Source organism: Sapajus apella, unplaced genomic scaffold (assembly GCF_009761245.1).
Source record: "Sapajus apella isolate SASKATOON/1434 unplaced genomic scaffold, GSC_monkey_1.0 scaffold28, whole genome shotgun sequence".
Classification (NCBI taxonomy): Eukaryota; Metazoa; Chordata; class Mammalia; order Primates; family Cebidae; genus Sapajus; species Sapajus apella.
The window spans coordinates 11,980,761-12,004,806 of record NW_022436968.1 but is presented as its reverse complement, the minus strand read 5'-3'; the positions used below and the strand labels follow the sequence as shown (position 1 = coordinate 12,004,806).

At 39.6% G+C, this 24,046-nt stretch overlaps 1 protein-coding gene and 1 pseudogene across 3 annotated transcripts in view; both read left to right on the top strand.

Annotated features, from left to right (window-relative positions):
- Positions 1-15,066, top strand: part of DUSP19 (dual specificity phosphatase 19) — a 19,930-nt gene extending 4,864 nt beyond the window's left edge. The window contains exons 2-4 of one of the 2 annotated variants that reach the window (XM_032292740.1): positions 1,275-1,321; positions 5,357-5,391; positions 14,603-15,066. In XM_032292740.1, coding sequence (XP_032148631.1) covers positions 1,275-1,321; positions 5,357-5,391; positions 14,603-14,660 — 140 coding nt within the window. In that variant the 3' untranslated portion in view covers positions 14,661-15,066. Of the gene's footprint in view, positions 1-1,274; positions 1,322-5,238; positions 5,392-14,602 lie in introns of both variants that reach the window. The other variant, XM_032292739.1, reaches the window with a different exon arrangement.
- LOC116561067 lies at positions 11,169-12,509 on the top strand (annotated as a pseudogene). Its single transcript, XR_004273274.1, has one exon. The product of XR_004273274.1 is annotated as an ATP synthase subunit f, mitochondrial pseudogene (transcript).
- Positions 15,067-24,046: the final 8,980 nt, after the last annotated feature.

Here is a 24,046-nt window from a genome sequence, read left to right as displayed (position 1 = left end):
CATCCCCCCTCCTCTCCTCTCCCCTCCCCCCTCCCATCCCCTTCCATCTTGCTGTGTCACCCAGGCTGGAGTGCACTGGCATAACCATAGCCCATTGTAACCCCGAATTCCTAGCCTCAAGGGATCCTCCTGCCTTACCCTTCTGAGTACCTGGGACTACAGGCATGCACTACCATGCCTGGCTAATTTAAAAAAAATTTTTTTTCTTTGAGACAGAGTTTTGCTTTTGTTGCCCAGGCTGTAATGCAATGGCATGATCTCAGCTCACTGCAACCTCTGCCTCCCAGGTTCTACTGATTAAGTGATTCTCCTGCCTTAGCCTCTGGAGTAGCTGGGATTACAAGCATGCACCACTATGCCTGGCTAATTTTTGTATTTTTAGTAGAGACGGGATTTCTCCATGTTGGTCAGGCTGGTCTTGAACTCCCGACCTCAGGTGATCCGCCCACCTCGGCCTCCCAGAGTGCTGGGATTATAGGCATGAGCCAGTGCACCTGGACACTAAAATACATATAAAACTTTTTTTCTATAGATGGGGTCTCACAGTGTTGTTCAGGCTTAGATTTCTTATTTTTTTTTTTTTTTTTTTTTTTGAGACGGAGTTTCGCTCTTGTTACCCAGGCTGGAGTGCAATGGCGCGATCTCGGCTCACCGCAACCTCCACCTCCCGGGTTCAGGCAATTCTCCTGCCTCAGCCTCCTGAGTAGCTGGGATTACAGGCACGCGCCACCATGCCCAGCTAATTTTTTGTAGTTTTAGTGGAGACGGGGTTTCACCACGTTGACCAGGATGGTCTCGATCTCTTGACCTCGTGATCCACCCGCCTCGGCCTCCCAAAGTGCTGGGATTACAGGTGTGAGCCACTGCGCCCGGCCAGATTTCTTATTTTTAATGGTGGTAACTACTGTATGTATTTCACTACACAATTGTACCTTTTTTTTTTTTTTTTAATTTAACGCAACAGCTATTATTGGGCTTTTAGTGTTCTTTTGTTTTTGTTTTGTTTGTATTACAAACAGTACTATGGTGAACATCCTTATAGGCAATGTTTACAACATCTGTAACTTTTAGGACAAATTTTTAGAAGAAGAATTTTAGAGTCCAAGAGTTTATGTGGAATGACTGTTATCAAATTGTGCTTCAGAAAGTTGGACTAAGGTCCTTCCAAGTTGTTGGTCTTTTTTTTTTTAAATAACAGAATTGCTGTAGAAATTTATATAAAAGATCAAGATGATTATATTTATGTTCAAGGTGGTATCATTTATTTCTTCTAGGGTCACAAGATGCTGCTCATGATTTGGATACACTGAAAAAACACAAGGTAAAAAAGATGCTCCCAGCATTTTGGGAGGCCGAGGCAGGTGGATCACGAGGTCAAGAGATCGAGGCCATCCTGACAAACATGGTGAAATCCCATCTCTACAAAAAATACAAAAATTAGCTGGGCGTGGTGGCATGGGCCTGTAGTCCCAGCTACTCAGGAGGCTGAGGCAGGAGAATTGCTTGAACCCGGGAGGCAGAGGTTGCAGTGAGCCGAGATCGCGCCACTGTACTCCAGTCTGGTGACAGAGCGAGACTCCATCTCAAAAAAAAAAAAAAAAATGCTTTAAATCTGGCACCACATACACAGACTATTTTAGTTGTTTTCTTTAGGAAAAGCTGTGTTGGTCTATCTTTGATATTTTACAGAGTTTATTTGATAACATTTTGGCTATCATTTTAATAGAGTTGAAAAAATAATTGGCATATAATTCAAATATGTGGATCTGTAATCCATCTTTCCAGTTTTACATTCTTCTTGATCTCCTTCATGTACCCTCATGAACATGACCTTGGAGGCATGTCTTTCTTGCCTGTGCTTATGTAGCTCCTCTGTGTGAGATAAACTTTCCCTCATCTCTGCTTGTCAAAGACCTTCCCATGCCTTGAGTCCTAATTCACATACTATGTCTTCTCTAATGCCATTTCTAGCCACTCTACTCCATACAACTGATGTGCTTTATTACATATTTACTCAAAAGAATTTTTAGCCATCTACCATTTTGTTGAGCACTGTTTCAGGTCATAGAATTGCTGCAGTTACAGGAGTGCATGAGATTCTTGTTCACTTGAAGCCTATGACCTAAGGGGCAGACAGCGAAGAGAGACAAATAAGCAGCTACAGAACAGCGTGTTGTGTGGTTTGATGGGGAAGTGCAGGGTGCTGTAGAAGTGCATAGGAGATGATGCCCTTAGCCCGTGTTTGGTTTGTTTTGTTTTTGGGGGGATAGATGAGTCAGGGGTGACTTCCTGGAGAAAGTGATGTTGAAATTTTTCCCTGAAGAGGTGGGGAAAGGAGTCAACAGCCTGTAATCTCAATGCTTTGGGAAGCCAAGGCAGGAGAACTGGTTGACCCCCGGAGTTCAAGGTTATAGTGTGCTATGATTTTGCTACTGTGCTCCAGACTGGGTGACAAAACAAGACTCTGTCTCAAAAAAAGGAAAGAAAAGTGTTCATACAGAATAAATGGTATGTGTGAAGGCCCAGAAGCAAGAGAAATGCTAATGCTTTCAGGGACAGAAAAGTTCACTGACTCTGGAATAGAGAGTGTGAGAAAGAAGGGCACCAAGAGACAAGGCCAGAGAGGTAAGCTTGAGCCAGATCACAAAAGGCCAGGTAAGCCAGAGTAAGTTGTTTGGGTTTTATCCAAAAGACTGTGGAAAGCTACTGAGAAGTTACCCAGAGTTGCAGCAGGATCAAATGTGCAGTTTAGAAACATTTTTAATTAAAAGCAGTATAGAAAACTGATTGGAGCGTTGCTCAAGTTAGAGATGGGGAAAACAGCTATAAAGCTAATGCAGTCAGCTAAGGAAAAGATGATAGTGGCTGAGATTAAGATGTAGTGAAGATAGAGAGAATTAGATAGATGTGAGGGGTTTTTTAGAGGGTAGAATTTTTACAATTTTGTGATTTATTACTTATGGGACAAGATAGGGAGTGGGGCTAAGGGAGAAGGAGGAGTCAAGGCTGATGTCTAGCTTTCTTTGATAACTAAGTAAGGTTATTATTCCGTGAGCTTGAGAACAATATAGAAGGAACAGGCTTTGGAGAAAAAACAATGTGCTCAGGTTTGAATATTTTAGATTTTGGGTGATGTAGGTCATCTAGGTGGGTGGATATGTAGGGTGTGAAGTTCAGATTATAGGTGAATATATAGATTTAGAAATCTTCCACTTTTAAATAGTTACTGAGATCGTTGGAATAGATGAAGTTGCCTGGGGAAAAATGTAAAGTAAGAGAGAAAAGAGTCTTTGACAGAATCTTATCACAGAACTGATAAATTGAGGAATATCACCCTATATGGAATGATCAAAGGAAGAAGAGTCTGCAGTGGAAAAGGAAGATCTAAAAGAGGCCAAAAGAAGATAAAACAAAAAGATGGTGTCATGGAAGCCAAAGAGGGAATAGTGTTTTAAGGAGGACAGAGTCAGCAATGTCAGATGCTGCAAAAGTTTAAGTACAATTAGGACTAAATTATGTCCATTGGACTTGGTGACAGAGAGGTGGTTAAAAAGTGCGTTTGTGGAAAGCTTCATTTGAATTGGAGGCCAAAGCCATATTGCAAAAGATTGAGAAGTGAAGAAGTGCTAGCACGGGGTGTAGGGAGGGAAGAGAGAGGAGCCATAGGTGAGGAGGGGGATGGGAGAACTTTGAGCATGTTTGCTGATGGTAGAGAAAGGAATTGAAGATACAGAAAAGCAAGAATTATGGCTATAGGGAGATGCCAAGAAATTAGGAAGCACTGTGACTCCAAGCATAGATTCTGGAATGAGCCATATGGAAGATGCATGAGCATATCCTTCAGTGTAATCAGAAGGCAGAGGGGAAGTACAGATGTGAACAAAGTTGTTAGGTTTTTTTTGTTGTTGTTGTTTGTTTGTTTTGAGACAGACTCTTGCTCTGTTGCTCAGGCTGGAGTACAGTGGCTTGATCTCAGCTCACTGCAACCTTTGCCTCCCAAGTTCAAGTGATTCTTAACCTTTGGATTCTCTTAATGGACTTTCTATGTGGCTTCCACATGCTTGGTGGACTTTAGGAAAAAGGGCTCAAATACATAGATGGAAGAGGAGGAGGTTCCTCAAGTGTACCACCTGAAAGAAAATATTTTTCCGGTCCCCTTACTTTTCAGCCAGATTAGTCCATCAGAATCTCTGGGTATGAGACCCTGTAGTATTGATAGTTTTTAAAAGTTCATCAGGTCTCTACTAAAAATAAAACAATTCACTGGGCGTGGTGGTTCGTGCCTGTAATCCCAGCTACTCGGGAGGTTGAGGCAGGAGAATCACTTGAACCAAGGAGTTGGAGGCTGCAGTGAGCTGAGATTGCACCACTGCACTGCAGTCTGGCGACAGAGCAAGACTCATCTCAAAAAAAAAAAAAAAAAAGAGAAAAAAGTTCATCAGATGACTCTAATGTGCAGTCATCCTGGAGAACCATTTTATTAAGTACAGAATATGAAGGAAAATAGGGAAATGATTCTTGAAAGGAAAGTTGTATACCACTGATCTACTTCTCCTATTGAAGTTTTTATATGGATGTTCACAGACTAATTCAACAAGATTTTAAGCATTTTATGCTAAACTCACTGCTCATTTGCCTATAACACTAAGTTAAACATGTTCCCCACCCCCATGGAGTTTCTGGTGCAAGGAAAGAGACAGTCTCTAAGTGGTATGAGCTATAATAGGGCAAGTCCAGGGCTAAGAGAATATATAGGCCAGGTGTGGTGGCTCATACCTATAATCCTAGCACTGTGGGAGGTGGAAGTGGGAGCATCACTTGAGGCCAGGAGTTCGATACCAGCCTGGGCCAAAAAAGTGAGACCCCCCCCCTGCTCCCCCCAAAAAAAAGTTAGCTGTGTGTGGTGGTACCCACGTGTAATCCTAGCTACTTGGGAGGCTGAGGCGGGAGGATCACCTGAGCCTAGGAGTTCAAGATTGCAAGTGACCTATGATTGCATCATTGTACTCCAGCCTGGGTGACAGAAAGAGACCCTGTCTCTACATGATAATAATGATAGGAGAGAGAGAGAACATACAGTAGAAGGAGCTTCTGGTATGGGATGAAGCAGTATTATCATTTAAGTGAGTTGTATTTAAATTTTTACCATTCTTTTTACAGATATCAACACCCTAGTCTCTTTTTAAATAACTTAATTCATGGGATTTTAAAAAATGATCTTTTTTCTTTCTCTTTAAGGTGACTCATATTCTTAATGCTGCATATGGAGTTGAAAATGCTTTCCTCAATGACTTTACATATAAGAGCATTTCTATACTGGATCTGCCTGAAACCAACATCCTGTCTTATTTTCCAGAATGTTTTGAATTTATTGAAGAAGCAAAAAGGAAGGTGAGTTTTGTTTTGATCCATAGTTCTTCAGAAGCAGAAATTTGAAAGTATAGATTCATTACCCAATCTTTATTATTTTTGTAATGAATCTCTAAAAAACCATTAAGAAATTTCCCTTCTAACAATATTTTATTATTTTCTACAGTTATTTGGTTAATTGCTCTTTTTTTAGTGATATACTTACTTTAACATTAATTCAGTTTCTCATTTTCCTGTGTGTTACTGAGAATTGTTAAGAGATAAAATCCTCTGCTTACCGAGTTTTTCTCTGTAGACGTAGTAGATTTCCTTTGAGGGTTTATAGCCATCTGACCTCTCACCAATTTGCAGGATAATCAGAGGGATTAAAAAACAGAGACTGCTCTAGACTTATGAGTGTTATTTATGATGATTGCTGTGCATTTCATTTTAATGAAATGATGAATGAGATCGTTATTGTGAAACTATGCATTTTTAGCAATAAAATTTTAAGGCACTCTAAGGACTAAATGTGTATTGCTTTACTTAGATTGTATGACAATGCTGATCAGAAGCTGTCTGTTGGTTTTCTGAAGTTAGAAGATAATAGCCAATGTCATATAGTACTTCAATCTTGTTATTGGATTCAAGTCAACATTCTGACAGGCAGGGTTTCTTGGTTGGCCATTATTAATATTCCTTGAAATGGCATCATTTTTAGTCAGCAAATAATTCTTACAGACTTTATGTAAGTTATGTAGATGGGAAAGTAGGAGCATTTACAGAGAGAAATAACTCTTCTGGAACACCTAACAGTGACAGGATTAGAATCGGGTTTAATTGAACTCTGGCCTACCTTCTCTCTCTTCTACTTTCTCTCCTTCCCAGTTTCTCTCCCTCTCTCCCTTCTTTCCTTTAATTTACTAGTATTTATTGAATGCCTTAGGTGCCCAGCACTGTTCTATGCCTTCCTAGTAGACTACCTAGAAAATACATAACTATTCAATTCTAGTGTCCATCAGCTTTATTTAATAGCAGATACAGTCATGCACTACATAGTGATGTTTGGTCAAAGATGGACTATATATATGATGGTGGTCCTATAAGATTATAATAATGTATTTTTATCATACCTTTTCTATGTTTAGATACACAAATACATACCATTGTGTTACAGTTGCCTACAAGTCAGTACTGTAACATGCTGTACAGGTTTGTAGCCTTGGAGCAATAGGCCATACCATTCTAGGTTTGTGTGAGTACACTCTGATGTTTACACCACGAAGAAATTGCCTAACAACACATTTCTTAGACTGCATCACCATTATTAAGTGATGCATGACTGTATTTGGATGGAAGCAAAGGAAGAGGTTTTTTTTTTTTTTTTTTTGGAGACAGAGTCTCTCGCTCTGTCACCCAGGCCGTAGTGCAGTGGCGTGATCTCAGCTCACTGCAACTTAGGCCTCCTGGGTTCCAGCGATTCTCCTGCCTCTGCCTCCTGAGTAGCTGGCACTCTATAGGCACATGCCACCATGCCTGGCTTATTTTTTGTATTTTAGTAGAGATGGGGTTTCACCATGTTGCTCAGGCTGGCCTTGAACTCCTGAGCTCAGGCAATCCACCCGCCTTGGCCTCCCAAAGTGTTAGGGTTATAGGCATGAGCCACTGTGACTGGCCAAGGAAGAGGCTTTCTAATTCAAAGCCTAATATTAGCCATTCTGTTTTCTTGTGAAAAAATTTACCGGCTCTGGATTGTTACATTCCAGTGTGTGTTAGTAGTTTTAAAAATAAAAATGCTGTTTCTGTATTAGCTCCTTCTCTAAGGAAATGTAGAATATGCCGGAGATGGCAAAGTATAGATATCATCCATATTCATATTAACATTAGATGAGATGTAAATGTTGCAAGTAAAAATTAGAGCGGGGAATAGTATCTAGAAAGAAAAGCAAGCGATTGAATATTCTAATAAGCTTGGAATTTTAAATAAATTAAAAAAGTAAAGTTTGCCTTAATTTGGGCCAGTAGTTAATTAGAGTGGATTTCAGCTTGGATTTCCTAAAAACAAAGCCTGAGATGAGGATTTAGAGCTGATGCTTAATTTGAGACGTACAATCTCTAGGCAGTGAGAGTGGCAAGAAAGGAAAGTGATTCAAGGTGGATGAGAAGCAATACAAAGTGTTGTGTTTACCCTGCTGGGCTCATTTCACAGTGAGCTGACTGGGAAATAGTTGAGTACTCAGCAGGGACAGCTACTCTACCACCCAAAATATGTCTGGACAGGCAGTGTAAAGAAACTGCACCTCAACACAGCCTGGGAGGGAGGAAGGAGAGATATTTATCTACATGGCTTTCTGTCAGCTCTTGTTTCCCGTTGGTCAAAGTTTACCAGTGGGGATATAACCAACCCCACAATTCTGGTTATAACATTTCATTCATTCAGCAGCCACCTTGAAGCCAAATCTAATGCCCTGTAATACAACTTTTCAACCAAGTAAGAAATAGAAAATCCAGAATTCAGAGTATGCCTGTCCAGAGTACGCCTGTCTATGCTATGAACATCATGGAAGAAGAGTCCCTTCTTTGACAAACAAAAGTGAATGGACCCAAGGGAAGAGCAGTCAGCCATGGGGGTGGTGGCTTAGGTGGAGCATGCTGAGAGGGTCTGTGAGGTGGTGGCACCACAAGAATCTGAGTAGTTGCAGAAGATGTTTCTGATAAGATGAATTAGATTTCAGCAATATGTTCTACCCTCTCAAGCCTTATGTTTCATACTGGGCTCCTAACCTCAGCCAATATTTCCCTTCCCTGAAAACTCAGTGCAGTGATGCAATCATCTCAGGTCATGTCAACTCCACCTCCTGGGCTCAAGTGATTCTCCTGCCTCAACCTCCCTGGTAGCCAGGATTACAGGTGCACACCACCATGCCTGGCTAATTTTTGTATTTTTAGTAGAGATGGGTTTTTGCCATGTTTGCCAGGTTGGTCTCAATTCCTGACCTCAAGTGATCCACCTGCCTCAACCACCCAAAGCACTGGGATTATAGGCTTAAGCCACCATGCCTGGCAGACTAATATATATTTAGTTTTAGCAATAGAATTCTTGTATTTTTAAAAATGTTTTTAAGAAAAGATCTCTTCATGGCTTTGTCTATTTTATATTCAAGTATTGTTAAATCTAATTACTCAGTGAATTACATGTTTCAAAACTACTTTTCTGGGCCCTAGTTTGTTGTTTTCATCTTTTCACATACAGCTGCCAAGTGGACTGGTTTCCATTTCCCAAGTCTTTCCTCATTTCTCTCTGAACTTGTAAAAACTCTGTTTGGTTTCTGTGTCCTTCCTTTATGCCTAAAGGGACAGAAATACACCTGAGAGGAACAGGAACAGTAATGGTAGTTTCTATAGCCCAAAGAGTCCTTTTAGGAACTAAATTTATTTGTCCTCCCTTTTTATGGTACAAAGTATGACAATGTATATTTGATATTTCATGCTTATTATTTATAAGATGTGATTTATGCAAGTAGTCCATGTTCTTTGTAGAAAAAAATGGAAAATACAGATAAAAATTAAGATCACCCTACTTCCACACTTACATATAAGCCTGCTTTTTTTTTTTGGCAACTTCATGACTTTGATTTGTGGTGCCTGTTCTTTGTCTTGAAAATACCTTCTCTGCCCCAGACGGTGGCCGGGAAGGGGGCAGCAAAAAATAGAAAACGTCCTTCCCTATTACACATGGACCCTATATACAGGCCCACCTGCCTAAGGCCAGTGGGACTCTTGGCACATTCTTGGATCTCTGCTCAGGAAGGGAGGGGTGAAGGGCGACATCACACTTGAAATGGGGACCTCCAGGTCTTGAGTACTGATCTTTGATCTTCTTGGTCCTCAGTTCCTTCCTGGTCCCGTCTCCAGCCCTGGTCCCCTCTATGTAGCCTGCTTTTTGTATTTAATGATATTAAATCATTTTAAATTTTTGCATAGTATTCTAGTAGTTGGTGATTCCATAACTTATCCTATTTTCTACTATGAAACATGTAAGCTGTTCATAATTTTTTGTTCAATATAAGTAAAAGTTCCTTAGAGAAACATTATGAGTCTAAATAAGTACCTAAATTCACTAAGTTTTTAGATGCGTCTGTTACCAGTAGAGGGTTATGACTGCAAGTTGTCCAGGTTCTTGGTGTTTTGAACATAGTTGGACAAAACGCCCAGCAAAGCAAAGAAAGAATGAAGCAACAAAAAAGAGTGAAAGCAGGGATTTATTGAAAGTGAAAGCACACTCCACAGTGTAGGTATGGGCCAAAGCAACAGGCTGAGGGACAGGATACAGAATCTTCTTCAGTCCAAATACCTGCTAGAAGTTTCCCATTGGCCACTTCATGCTCACCTCATGTAAATGAAGTGGTAGTCTGCAATCAGTCTGATTGGTTGCAAAAAGCAGCCAACCAGAGGCTGAAGGGAAGTTACAAAGGTCATGCACCTGTGCAAACATCTGATTGGATGCCAGAAGCAACCAATGACAGGCTAGGGTGAAATTACAAAGTTATACTTCTGTGCAAACAAAGACTTGGCCTGCAATGAGTCTGATTGGTTGTGGACAGCAAAGTTTCCATCTGACATGCGGAAAAGGTGAGGGCTTTGCAAAGGTAGTAGCCTCTCTTTTGTTATTTAGGCATGGAAAGTTAGGGTTTTCCTTTCCATTTAGTTCTAGGAAGTCGTTGTGAATCAGCCTTAGGTTCCCTGCCTCCAGACGCTATTCTCCTGCCTTACTTCTTCCAGTTTGTTTCAAAGCAGTCTACCCATCACTTTTTTGTATTTCTCATGTTTACATTGCCCTCTACTACTGTGGAGAGTCATGAGTGGACTAATCTGACCTGTGCTCTTCAAAGCATTGTCCAGATTGCTACCAGACCTCTGCAAGATAAGAAGGTTGTGTCTGAATATAAACAAAGGCATTGCTTAGTTCATTGAGAGATTTTGGCTACTCCCCCACCCCACCCAAAAGCTGAACTAAGCAGTATATTTTTAGTGACGAGTTTCATTTCACTGCAGAATTCTTATTTCATCATAGGTGGTTGTCAAATACTTGCAGACTACCACATTATACTCAAGGTTTTTTTTTTTTTTTTAAGTTCTGGGGTACAGGCACATGATGTGCAAGTTTGTTACATTGGTAAACGTGTACCATGGTGATTTGCTGCACCCATCAACACATCACCTAAGTATTACGCCCAGCATGCATTATCTATTTTTCCTGATGCTCCCCCTCCTCCTACCCTGTCCCACCCCAACAAGCCCCCGTTTTGTGTTGTTCCCTTCCATGTGTCTATGTGTTTACACTGTTCACCTTTCACCTATAAGTAAGACATGCGGTGTTTGGTTTTCTGTTCCTGTGTCAGTTTGCTAAGGATAATGCTTCCATCTCCATCTATGTCCCTGCAAAGGACATGATCTTATTCCTTTTTATGGCTGCATAGTATTCCATGGGGGGTATATGTACCACATTTTCATTATACAGACTATCATTGATGGGCATTTGAATTGATTCCATGTCTTTGCTATTGTGAATAGTGCTTATGCACAGGTTTTTTTTTTTTTTTTTTTTTTTTTGGAGACAGAGTCTCACTCTGTTCTAGACTCTGGAGTGCAGTGGCATGATCTCAGCTCACTGCAACCTCTGCCTCCTGAGTTCAAGTGATTCTCCTGCCTCAACTTCCCAAGTAGCTGAGATTACAGGGACCTACCACCACGCCTGGCTAATTTTTGTATTTTTAGTAGAGACGGGATTTCACCATGTTGGCCAGGCTGGTCTTGAACTCCTGACGTTGCTATCTGCCTACTTCAGCCTCCCAAAGTGCTGGTATTATAGGTGTGAGCCATCACACCTAGCCATGCCAAAGTTTTAATGGAAGTCTAATATAAGGGAAAACACCTGGGCTTGGCTTAGTTACTATTCACAAATATTAATTACTTACTTTGAGAATATGTGAGGGATACACATTGCTGTCCTCAAGGAGCTTGCAGTCTAGTTGTAAACTATACATAACAACACGAGAACAAAGAGAACTCTATGAAATGGAAATATCATAGCATAATTACTATCTGCCTATAGCATAATTACTACTAGCCCCATAGCAAAATGGTGATTTGAATTTTTGAAAGAACACTTTCCTCTCAGAAATGCAGAACAAATTTATTGACTTAGCAAACTGTTATGGAATACCTAATATATGCCAAGAATTGCACTAAATACTAGGCATACAAAGATGGCCAAGACATTCCTCCTGCCTTTATTTTACTTGGAAAGAGGGAGTCTTAGAACAGAAGTCAGAATTAGCTATACCAAGAAGAGCAAAGGTCTTCTAGACATAGGACAACAGCAAGTGCAAAGAGTAAAAAAATGCTTTGTAAACTGTTTGTTACTGTTTTGAGCTCTGGAAAAGGGATATAAAGCTAATAATTTCTCTGGAAATACTTTTAAGGACAATATGATTCTAAAGGAATAATCAAAAGTTAGAAAGTAGGTAAATTCAAAAGCTGTAGAAAAACAACTGTTATATAAAGCAGAAAGAAAGAAGAAAATAATATTACCATTTTGAAACATTAGCTAACATTTCAGTAAGACTGAAAATAAAGCTAGTTTCATGTTCAAAAGCCTATGTATGGATCATAAAGTAGAGCCAACTAGTAGCAGGAAATGTAAGCAGGAAATATTAAAAGTGACATTGGAGTGGACAGCAGGACTCCAAGATGATGTCAGTCGTCCCAGTGAAGGACAAGAAACTTCTGGAGGTCAAACTAGGGGAGCTGCCAAGCTGGATCTTGATGTGGGACTTCAGCCCTAGTGGCATTGCCAGAACATTTCAAAGAGGTTACTACTGGTACTATAACAAGTACATCAACATGAGGAAGGGGAGCATCTCGAGTATTACCGTGGTGCTGGGATGCTACATGCTCTTCAGCTACTGCCTTTCCTACAAGGAAATCAAGCATGAGTGGTTACACAAGTACCACTGAAGAAGAGGACACGCTCTGCACTCCCCGCCATGACCTTCTTGCCCAAGCCCATCCATAAGGAACACAATCTCGATCGTTGTTGAATCCTTTCCTATCCTAATGGGAATTAACCTCCAAATAAAGGATGACTGGAAAAAAAAGTGACATTGAAGCTTATTAAGTTTATGATTGCAAGTTTCTTTGGCATATCTAGTTAATTTTATGCTAAATGAAATTCATTAATAATTTTCATCAATTAGTATAATTTTTTTTTTTTTTTTTTTTTTTGAGACGGAGTTTCGCTCTTGTTACCCAGGCTGGAGTGCAATGGCGCAATCTCGGCTCACCGCAACCTCCGTCTCCTGGATTCAGGCAATTCTCCTGCCTCAGCCTCCTGAGTAGCTGGGATTACAGGCATGCGCCACCATGCCCAGCTAATTTTTTTATTTTTAGTAGAGACGGGGTTTCACCATGTTGACCAGGATGGTCTCGATCTCTTGACCTCGTGATCCACCCGCCTCGGCCTCCCAAAGTGCTGGGATTACAGGCTTGAGCCACCGCGCCCGGCCACTTTAGTATAATTTTTAAACATCTTAAGTTTTATAAAAAATGGGCGATCACTACAAAATGAGAAAAGTTCCCAAGGTGTATATTGAATATTTCTGTTTTGCTTTTCTTATATAGAAACGATTAACGTTTGGAAATGAGTCATAAATATCTATAGAAAACAGTTTATCCCATGGTAATGTAAGATGTGAAGAAAACAATTGATATTGTCCTTTTTTATATGAGGATTTTCTTTTTTTTTTTTTTTTTTTTTTTTTGAGACGGGGTTTCCTTTTTTTTCCCCCTGGTGGGCAATGGCGCGCTCTCGGCTCACCGCCACCTCCGCCTCCTGGGTTCAGGCAATTCTCCTGCCTCAGCCTCTTGAGTAGCTGGGATTACAGGCACACGCCACCATGCCCAGCTAATTTTTTGTATTTTTAGTAGAGACGGGGTTTCACCATGTTGACCAGGATGGTCTCGATCTCTTGACCTCGTGATCCACCCGCCTCGGCCTCCCAAAGTGCTGGGATTATAGGCTTGAGCCACCGCGCCCGGCCCTATATGAGGATTTTCAAAATGTTAACTAACTTTTGTTATTAATCATATGGCTTTCTTGAAAAGAGATACTTGCAAATTTGTTACAGCAGATCAAGAAAAGGAATTTTGCAACAGATGTACAATCAGAAAACTGCCTTGCAAAAGTAAAATAAAACAGTCATAACAATAGTATTGTTGGTATGTGCTTTAGTAGTATGTTCCCCACTGCCCCTCCTCTTTTTTTGTGTGTTGTACCAAATAAAGAATCAGGAAACGAAGAAAATGTGTAATTCTGGAGAGTGTGCTCACAGTTCACCACATTTCATTTAGATCATTAACTTTTTAGAAGCTTCAGATGAGCCAAGCTATATCAATGCTGTCCCATCAGATCTATCACATTCATTATTAATACAATATTGACCCCATCAGCACTGGTCTTGCACTGTGTCTCTTTTCAGTGGGAAAGTATCATTTGCAAGTTACCTGAAACGTTTTTCATTTGTTGACCTCATCCTGGTTTCTGATTACTTTTTCCACTTTACATTGCTATGAACTATTTGTGTCACATTTTACTACCTCATAAGTTTAAATATTTTTAAGTAACTTCCTGCCAGCATAAAATATATTGAAGTGTAGAAAATGTTTTCCTTGCTGATTATTTAAGCAGAGTTGCAAGCCACTGACACTAGTTTCTTTATGAGAACACTATGTATACCTTGGAACATTTCTAGCTTTCTGTTTAGTTTATAGTTAGGATTTTATTTTCTGTTTCCATATATATTCCCTGTGTGTTTTTTTCTTGTTTATATACATTTGTCTACTAAGTTGTTAGTTTTTATGTGTGCTTTACTGATACATTTGGCCACTAAGTTGTTAGGTTTTTATGTGCTCTTTACTGGATTACTTTAGTTTAGTGCAAGATACTGTTTCAGAATTCCAAACATCATTAAAGCATTTTAATCATGGGTAAGGGAAGTATAGGTTGATTGATTGATTGAGTTTCCATTCATTGCTGGTAATGAATTTTATTTCAATCATCAAATAAATTGAATCAAATCAATAGATAAAATTGAATATTTACTTTATAATTTCAAGTAGTATAAGAAAGTGCAAGTGATTTAATAACCTTTCTCAAATGAATAATGAAGATTTTTGTTTGATTTTATTGTAGGATGGAGTGGTTCTTGTTCATTGTAATGCAGGAGTTTCCAGGGCTGCTGCAATTGTAATAGGCTTCCTGATGAATTCTGAACAAACCTCATTTACCAGTGCTTTTTCTGTGGTGAAAAATGCAAGACCTTCTATATGTCCAAATTCTGGCTTTATGGAGCAGCTTCGTACATATCAAGAGGGCAAAGAAAGCAATAAGTGTGACAGAATACAGGAGAACAGTTCATGAGTTGCATTGTAGCAGACGATAAACAACTGTAGTTTCTGAATTTGCTTCTATAGCCTTCTTTTCCCTTTTTTGGAGAGTAGACTAGCAAAACTCCTTTTTTCCCTCTTGCCTTTTTAAAGCATAATGGAGGTCAATTTGATGGTCCTGAACTGTGTAAATAAATTTCAAATGTCATTACTTTCTCTGTTATTATAATGTGTGATTAAATGCTTTTGTAAATTGCTAAGAGAAAATAACAATGTATTCCTAATCATTGCTTTCTGTAGAAGAAAAAGGTTTAAATTTAAAATATGTATTTAGACCATGGAGAGAATCAGTTAATGAAGACTATTTTTCTGCAACAGGTTTTATTAAGGAAAAAACTTGAAGTGCTACTTAACTTACTATTTCAAAGGGAGGTAAATTTTTTTTTTTTTTTTGAATTTTTTTTTTAAGAATCTTTTTAAGATTAAAACTGAATACCTTAACTCTCCCAAAAGAGGTAACGAGTATCTGAAGGTATATACAATATGTATATAGTGGCTACAGTATTCACAAAATTCTTATGTTCTCTTATGAAAAATATACACTTTTCATTTTGTTTTCTTTTTTTGAGACAGAGTTTGGCTCTTGTCACCCAGGCTGGAGTGCAGTTGGCACGATCTTGGCTCACTGCAACGTCTGCCTCCTGGGTTCAAGCAATTCTCCTGCCTCAGCCACCCAAGTAGCTGGAATTACAGGTGGCCACCACCACGCCTGGCTAATTTTTGTATTTTTAGTAGAGACAAGAGTTTCACCATGTAAGCCAGTTTGGTCTCAAACTCCTGACCTCAGGTGATCCACCCACCTTGGCCTCCCTGAGTGCTGGGATTACAGGCGTGAGCCAGTATGCCCAGCCTCATTTTGTTTTTCTTCAATTCTATTTGAGTTTCTTTCTTTCTTCTTTTTTTTAATGTATAGATGTTCTCTCATACATTATTGTGAGCTTTTGGTATTTTGAATAGGTGATTTATTCTCTTACATTTTGTGCTTTTTATCTTGGGTGACTAGCATTCTGTTTTTGGATCCTATGTCACAATTTTTTGAGAAAATGTTTGATACTGCAAGATCATTTTAAATATATGATTTGTTCAGTGGCCTGTTTTCTACTTCAGTATTCTACTGGGGAACATTTTTTTTTTTTAAGATGGAGTCTCGCTCTGTAGCCCAGGCTGGAGTGCAGTGGTGCGATCTTGGCTCACTGCAACCTCCGCCTCCCAGGTCAGGTTCAAGCAATTCTCCTACCTCAGCCTCCCAAGTAGCTGGGATTACAGATATGAGCCACCATGCCCAGCTAATTTTTGAATTTTTTAGTAGAGACGGGGTTTCACCATTGGCCAGTCTGGTCTTGAACTCCTGACCTTGTGATCTGCCCGCCTTGGCCTCTCAAAGTGCTGGAATTACAGGCATGAGCCACCGCGCCCGGCCTGGAGAACATATTTTTAAAGGGCGAAGAGTTATGATTTTGTAAGAAGCTTACATACTTTTAGGAGACCTACAATCATTTACAGTTTTATCTTTGGCCTTTGAATAGGTTCTTTTTTCTTTAATGTCTCCATATTTGCAAGACTAAGCTCTGCACATTATAAATTTGTTAAAGATTTTAATTTTTTCTTCAGAATAAGGTGTACTTAAAATTAATTGGGACAGTTTTTTTGTTTTGTTTTGTTTTTCAAGACAGGGTCTTGCTCTGTCACCCAGGCTGGAGTGGAGTGGCGTGAACACAATGCACTGCAGCCTCTACCTCCTGGGTTCAAGCAATCGTCCTGCCTTAGTCTCCTGAGTAGCTGAGACTACAGCTGTGCACCACCACATCAGGCTAATTGTATTTTTATTTTTGTAGAGACAGGAGCCTTGTCATGTTGGCCAGGCTGATTTCAAACTTTTAGACTCAAGTGATCCTCCCGCCTGGGCCTCTCCAAGTGCCAGGATTATAGGCGTGAGCCACCACACCTGGCCTGATAATTTCCAGATAGTTTTTCATGACCTAGAAGATATCATTGCCATGTAGATTTTATTTTTAAAAGTCCTGAGCTCTTCTTAAATATACATTATAGAGAGCAAGCATAGATGGAAAGTGCATATTGAGCACATCTCTGCATTTGAGAAGGCAGACTTTCATATGCTGTCATGAACAAAAAGTAGAAGTGATAAATGCAAGTTATGTTTTGAGACTGCTTATACCCTAACAAGATGCCATCACTTGCAATGCTATAAACTCTGCTTCTGCTAAGAAGCAGTCTAAATATAATCAACCTACAATAAGCTCTTTGAAGTCAACCAAGACAGGCAGAAGGCTCTTAAATGAGACCAATGTATAAAGTTGTCTCTATAGTCAGTATCACTGTGGGTTTTCTGGATGAGCCTTCTCCATTCACAAGAAAGCATTTATTTAAATACAGTTGATTTTGCTGAGTCCTGTTTAGTTTTCAGCCATTAAATGTCACATGAAGCCTTGATAGAATTTGTTCATAATGGATCGTGATATTGTTATTATTATTATTACTATTAGAGGCAGAGTTTTGCTCTTGTTGCCCAGACTGGAGTGCAGTGGTGCGATCTTGGCTCACTGTAACCTCTGCCTCCCAGATTCAAGTGATTCTCCTGCCACAGCTTCCCAAGTAGCTGGGATTACAGGCATGTGCCACCACTCCCAGCTAATTTTGTATTTTTTTTAGTAGAGACAGGGTTTCACCATGTTGGTCAGGCTGGTCTCAAACTTCTAACCTCAGGTGATCCGCCTGCCTTGGCCTTCCAGAGTGCTGGCATTACAGCAAAGCCACCACGCCCAGCCTGGATTGTATATTATTTATGTCTGTAGTTTGTATGCTTAGTTGTTGCTGCAGCGATCTGGTTAAGATTCAAACATTTGGCTGGGTGTGGTGGCTCACACCTGTAATCCCAGCACTTTGGGAGCTGAGGCGGGCAAATCATGAGGTCAGGAGTTCAAGATCAGCCTGGCCAACATGGTGAAACACTGTTTCTACTAAAAATACAAAAAATTAGCTGGGAGTGGTGGTGCGTGCCTGTAGTCCCAGCTACTTGGGAGGCTGAGGAAGGAGAATCGCTTGAACCCAGGAGGCAGAGGTTGCAGTGAGCAGAGATTGCGCCATTGTACACCAGCCTGGGTGACAGATAAGACTCTGTCTCGGGCCGGGCGCGGTGGCTCAAGCCTGTAATCCCAGCACTTTGGGAGGCCGAGGCGGGTGGATCACGAGGTCAAGAGATCGAGACCATCCTGGTCAACATGGTGAAACCCCGTCTCTACTAAAACTACAAAAAATTAGCTGGGCATGGTGGCACGTGCCTGTAATCCCAGCTACTCAGGAGGCTGAGGCAGGAGAATTGCCTGAACCCAGGAGGCGGAGGTTGCGGTGAGCCGAGATCGCGCCATTGCACTCCAGCCTGGGTAACAAGAGCGAAACTCCGTCTCAAAAAAAAAAAAAAAAAAAAAATTTAAACATTTATATTTTGTATCTTCTATAGAAGTGCCTTGAGCATCAAGTTTGTTTTCATCTCAAATTGTAGTTTGCTGTATTAAAATAGATCAGTGAATATAATTCAGTCTTTTAGGGGTACCATGTAAAGCATAAGGTCATATATACAATATGTTTATTGCACTTCCCATGGAGATAAATGACTCTGTCATTCCTAGTTATTTTAGAAAAGGAACTCTATCATTATAATCCTCTTCCTCACATATTGTAAACTTAAAAGATATATACATAATAGAGATCTGTTTTAAAGGAGAGGAAAAATAATTCAAGGAGTTTTGCTTCTTTGTTTTTTAAATAGATTATTGTGCAATTTTTTTTTTTTTTTTTTTTTGAGACGTCTCATCACTCTGTTGCCCAGGCTGGAGTGCAGTGGCATGATCTTGCCTCACTGCAACTTCCACCTCCCAGGTTCAGGCAATTCTCCTGCCTCAGCCTCTTTGAGTAGCTGGGATTACAGGCGTGTGCCACCATGCCCAGCTAATTTTTGTATTTTTAGTAGAGATGAGGTTTTACCATGTTGGTCGGGCTGGTCTCAAACTCCTGACCTTTTGATCCACCTGCCTCGGCCTCCCAAAGTGCTGGGATTACAGGCATGAGCCACCGTACCCGGCCTATTCTGCCATTTTTTAAAGGAAAGGGAAAGTGAAAATAGCATGTCTTTTTAAACATTGAAAAGAAATATAGAGGCTTTAAACCACAAACTGAAAAAGATGAGTAGAGCAAAGGCACTGGAGCATACAATTCTATTTATTTGAGGTTAATTGAGGTTAATAATTTTTAAATGTTTTTCTAATTTTATGCTTTAAAACAGGTTTGTGATTACATACAATTTGAATTGAAAACTCAAGAAGTATATAGATTTTTGGAAAACCCAAACAATATTTTTCTTAGATTTTTGCGGACAAAATTTAGACCACTATACTAATTCAAAGACTAATATTTCAGGGGAAATGGAGTATAGTATTTAACATTTTATTTGCAATTTTACTTTTTCTTTCCTTCTTCCTATTGAACCTTGATTAAAATGTATGAATACAATACTTGGATTTTTTTTTTCAGCTTAGACTCTGATTGATAATTTCAGTGGTAGTGAGGAAACTTGAATTTGTCAGCATGATTATTTGTAACTCAGATTGTTCAAATGTATATAGAAGGTCCCCTTCAAGTGTTTTTCCAAATAGTCATAAATGTAGAAAATATAAATCAGAATATCATCTTATAACCTTACAGAGTGAGCTAACCCAATGAGTCCATACCTTTATAAGCAAAACCATGATAAATTTAAAAACAACAGAAATGTGACATGATTACTTATTTATTTGTTCCCGGTGACTCTAAATAGTTGATTTTTCTGCCCAAAGGATCCTGAACATAATTAGTTACCCTGTAGTTATTTCGGAATTTAAACCAGAAGGCTTTGAAGTTGTACATTCTTGCAATACGTAAAATGGCATTTATAATCAATGGTTTGTTTCAATTGATGTACACTTAAAAAATAACTTATAGTTAAACTTTTCTATTTCAAGTAAAGCTTTGAGTTACTTATTTTTATACATATTTATCATGTACCCTTTATTGTTTCTAGGTGTTGATATACTTTAATAAATATGATAACTTTAATATTTCCCCATTAGTATATTTCTTTAAAACTATTTGTTTTAAAAGATATAACACTTATTCATTGTTAAATTCCGTGTTACAAAATCTGTTAATGGCCAAGTACAGTGGCTCACGCCTGTAATCCCAATGCTTTGGGAGGCCGAGGAGGCAGATCACTTGAGGCCAGGAATTCAAGACCAGCCTGGACAGCATGGCAAAACCCATCAATAAAAGTACAAAAATTAGCCAGGCGTTGTGGTGGTCACCTGTAATCCCAGCTTCCTGAGAGGCTGAGGTAGGAGAATCACTTGCTCCTGGGAGGCAGAGGTTGCAGTGAGCCAAGAGAGCACCACTGCACTTCAGCCTAGGTGACAGAGTGAGACTCTGTCTCAAAAAAAAAAAAAAAAAAAAAAAATCTGTTGGCAAGACACACAATTTTAAATTTTAGAATGTAAGTTAGTTTAGATCTATTAAGATTTGTTTCTCCTGTCTCTTCAAGAAATGAAAAGCCAGCTGGGTGTGGTGGCTCACGCCTGTAATCTCAGCTCTTTGGGAGGCCAAGGTGGGCGGGAGGTCAGGAGTTCTAGAGCAGCCTGGCCAGTATAGTGAAACCCTGTTTCTACTAAAAATACAAAAAAAAAAAAAAAAAAATAGCCAGGTATGGTGGCACAAGCCTGTAAGTCCCAGTTACTTGGGAGGCTGAAGCAGGCGAGTTGCTTGAACTTGGGAGGCAGAGGTTGCAGTGAGCCGAGATCACACCACTGCACTCCAGTCTAGGTGACAGAGCAAGATTCCATCTCAAAAATAAATAAAAGCCAAAGTAAGAGCTTATAATTGGCATCACTGTGGACAAATTGGCAATGAAAATTCAATAGAAATACCTTATTACTTAAGTTAAGAGAAGATGCTGAGTTACTGACAGATTAAACTACTCTATATTCTAATCATGAGTGCACTGAGATTATTTGTACATAGTGTGGCACCCACCTCCCATGCTCATGCCAACAGGCTTTACATCTTTGACTTCATTGCTGACTGCTGTCTTTCTCTCTCTGCTTCAAACCCCTTGGCCTCTTTGCTATTCCTTGAAAACACGTAACCACGGTCTCCCTTCACCTCTGCTGTTCCCTCTACCTGAAGCACTTTTCCCCTAGAGTTATCAGATCTCTGTTTGAATGTTACCTACTTAGTAAAGACTTCCCTGACCACCTTATTTAAAATTGTCCCCTTCACTATGTTGTTTATCTACAATAAACATATAAAAATGCATGTGTACGATATCAGACATTCAAAAATTGGGTTTTAGAAGGAAGGAAGGAAGGAAGGGAAAAAAAGGATGTGTGTTGTTACAACAATAAGCTACATATTGGAGATCACAGTTCAAGCTTTGGCAAATGACCCACAAGGCACATGTGTAGCCATGTTCTGACAGTGCATGAAGATGACAGTTTGGAATGATAGGTCTAAAACAGGATCCACACAGGACCCTAAACAGCAGCAAATATGTGCGCACTTTTCCTAAAGTCTACAAATTACTTAAAAGTTAAAAAGCTGATCAAATAACCAGCAAGTATATTCAGTATAATAGGATTTTTCCTTCACTCAAGTTATAAAAGAACGACCACTTATGTGCTAATTATGAATTTATTGTCTCTCAACTCCAAGCCCACTCTTTATTGCCCACTCTCCAAACATGGAGAGGTTCCCTTTAAATATTTTTCCCTTGACTGCTGGAATGATGTCATGCTTTGTTAGTAGAGGATGCTGTGCCGAAGAGATCTTTCAAGAGGAGGGGTTTTCTACCTGGTTCTGTTGTGCTTGCTTGGCAAGTTCCTTCAGTACAGACACTATTTCCAGTGTCAGGAATGTTCAGTAATCACAGCTTTACTGTTTGGGCCTATTGTGCAAGTGGCTTCTCTAGCACTTGGCACCTGCAGCACTGCCCCCACCTGCCTCCACCGCCACCCCAGCTAACAGCTTTTCCAGATAGTGACCTGTGGTGTTTTTATAGCAGAGTGCCTCTGGTGAGACACCCTGTCAACAGCTTTGCCTGGTGTTTCAGTGTTCACTGAGTGGCCGAGCCATGTGGTCAAAGTTAAAAGGCATGTAAGTGTTACCTGGGGAAGAGACCAATGAATAATTTGAGGTCATGGAGAACAGACCATAACTACATCAGGCTCAAGTGATACAGTGTTTGCTTACAGCAAGTGGAGAGGAAGATTGGATCCATTCTAAGTCAACATAGGCTGTGTAGCTGCACACACCTCACTTTCTGCTGCAGTAGAAAGACCTTGACCTTCTCCCCCATGGGATGTAAAATATAGAAATCTGGGGACATGCCTGAGGGCCACTGATAAATGTGCTTAAGCAGAACAAAGCAGTACATATTGTATCTAAGATATGAAAATATAATCCCGTGCAAGGCAATAAACCCAATACAGGCTAGGAAAACTCTTTCTCTCTTCATTGGGAAGTATTCCAGGCCCAAGGCTCATTATGTGGCAGCCAGTGGTCAAAAGACTATATGCACGAGACAGCCAATTTCAACACTTGGCATCCTAGAAGGTACAGTTTCAGTAAGTTCTGCTGGTCAACAATTCAGCAATCCAGTGAGCCATGACCTCACTCGGCCCAAGTGTTAGGGATGGAGACAATCTTAAATTACTTATTACTTTAAGTTAAGAGAAGATGCTGAGTGACTGTCAGATTAAACTACCCTACATTCCAATCATGATTGCATTGAAATTATTTGTATATATCTTAAATTTGTACATATCTTAAATAACAAGATCTGTACTTCAACTTGCAGTCCATCTTCCTTTATTATTATATTTAATTTGTGTTTCATTTATTGGCCAGACTAAACCCAACTTTCTTCCTTGAATGTTCTATCTTAGCCCTAGGAGAGAGTGGCTGCTCTTTTTAGTTGCTATTCCTATATTGTTTAGAATTCATTTTACTTCTTAGACAATCCCTCATTACTTCAATCCCATTATAGCTAATATATCTTTATGTTAAACTCTCTGTGTGGTTTATCTCTCCAGATTGGATCCAGACTGATTCAGCCTATAATTTATACCAATTATTTTCTTTTTAATTTTGACGGATACATAGTAGGCATATATATTTATGGATCACATGAGATATTTTGATACAAGTATATAATACATAATAATCATGTCAGGAGGCCAGGTGCAGTGGCTCACTCCTATAATCCCAGCACTTTGGGAGGCCAAGGGCAGATCACTTGAGGCCAGATTTAGAGACTAGCCTGACTAACATGGTGAAACCCCATCTCTACTCAAAATACAAAATTAGCCAGGTGTGGTAGCAGGCATCTGTAATCCCAGCTACTCAGGAGGCTGAGACAGAAGAATCGCTTGAACCCTTAGGTTGCTTCTGGTAGGCAGAGGTTGCAGTGAGTCAAGACTGTACCACTGCCCTCCTGCCTGGGCAACAGAGTAAGACTCTGTCTTAAATAAATAATAATAATAATAATCACATCAGAGTAAATGGGGTATTCATTATCTCAAATATTTATCATTTCTTTGTGTTACAAATATTTCAGTAACAGTTATTTTTAAATGTACAATGAATTGTTCACTGTAATCACCCTGTTGTGCTATCAAATACTAGATCTTATTCTATCTAGCTACATTTTTATTTTATTTTTATTTTTGCTGTGAACTTGTTCAGACTAGCTACATTTTTATACCCATTAACAATCACACTTCTACCCCTCATACCCCCACTATTCTTTACAACTTCTGGTAGCCATCATTCTATTCTCTATCTCCATGTGTTTCATCATTTTAATTTTTGTGTCCCACAAAGGGGTGAGAACATGTGAAGTTTGTCTTTCTGTGCCAGACTTATTTGACTTAACATAATGTCCTTCAGTTCTATCCATGTTTTTCCAAATGATGGGATCTCATTCTTTTTTATGGTTGAATAGTACTCTGTTGTGTGGATGTACTACATGTTATTTATCCATTCATCTGCTGTTGGACACTTAGGTTGCTTCCAAATCTTAGCTATTGTGAAAAGTGTCACAATAAACACGGAAGTGCAGATATCTCTTTGATATACTTGTTTTCTTTCT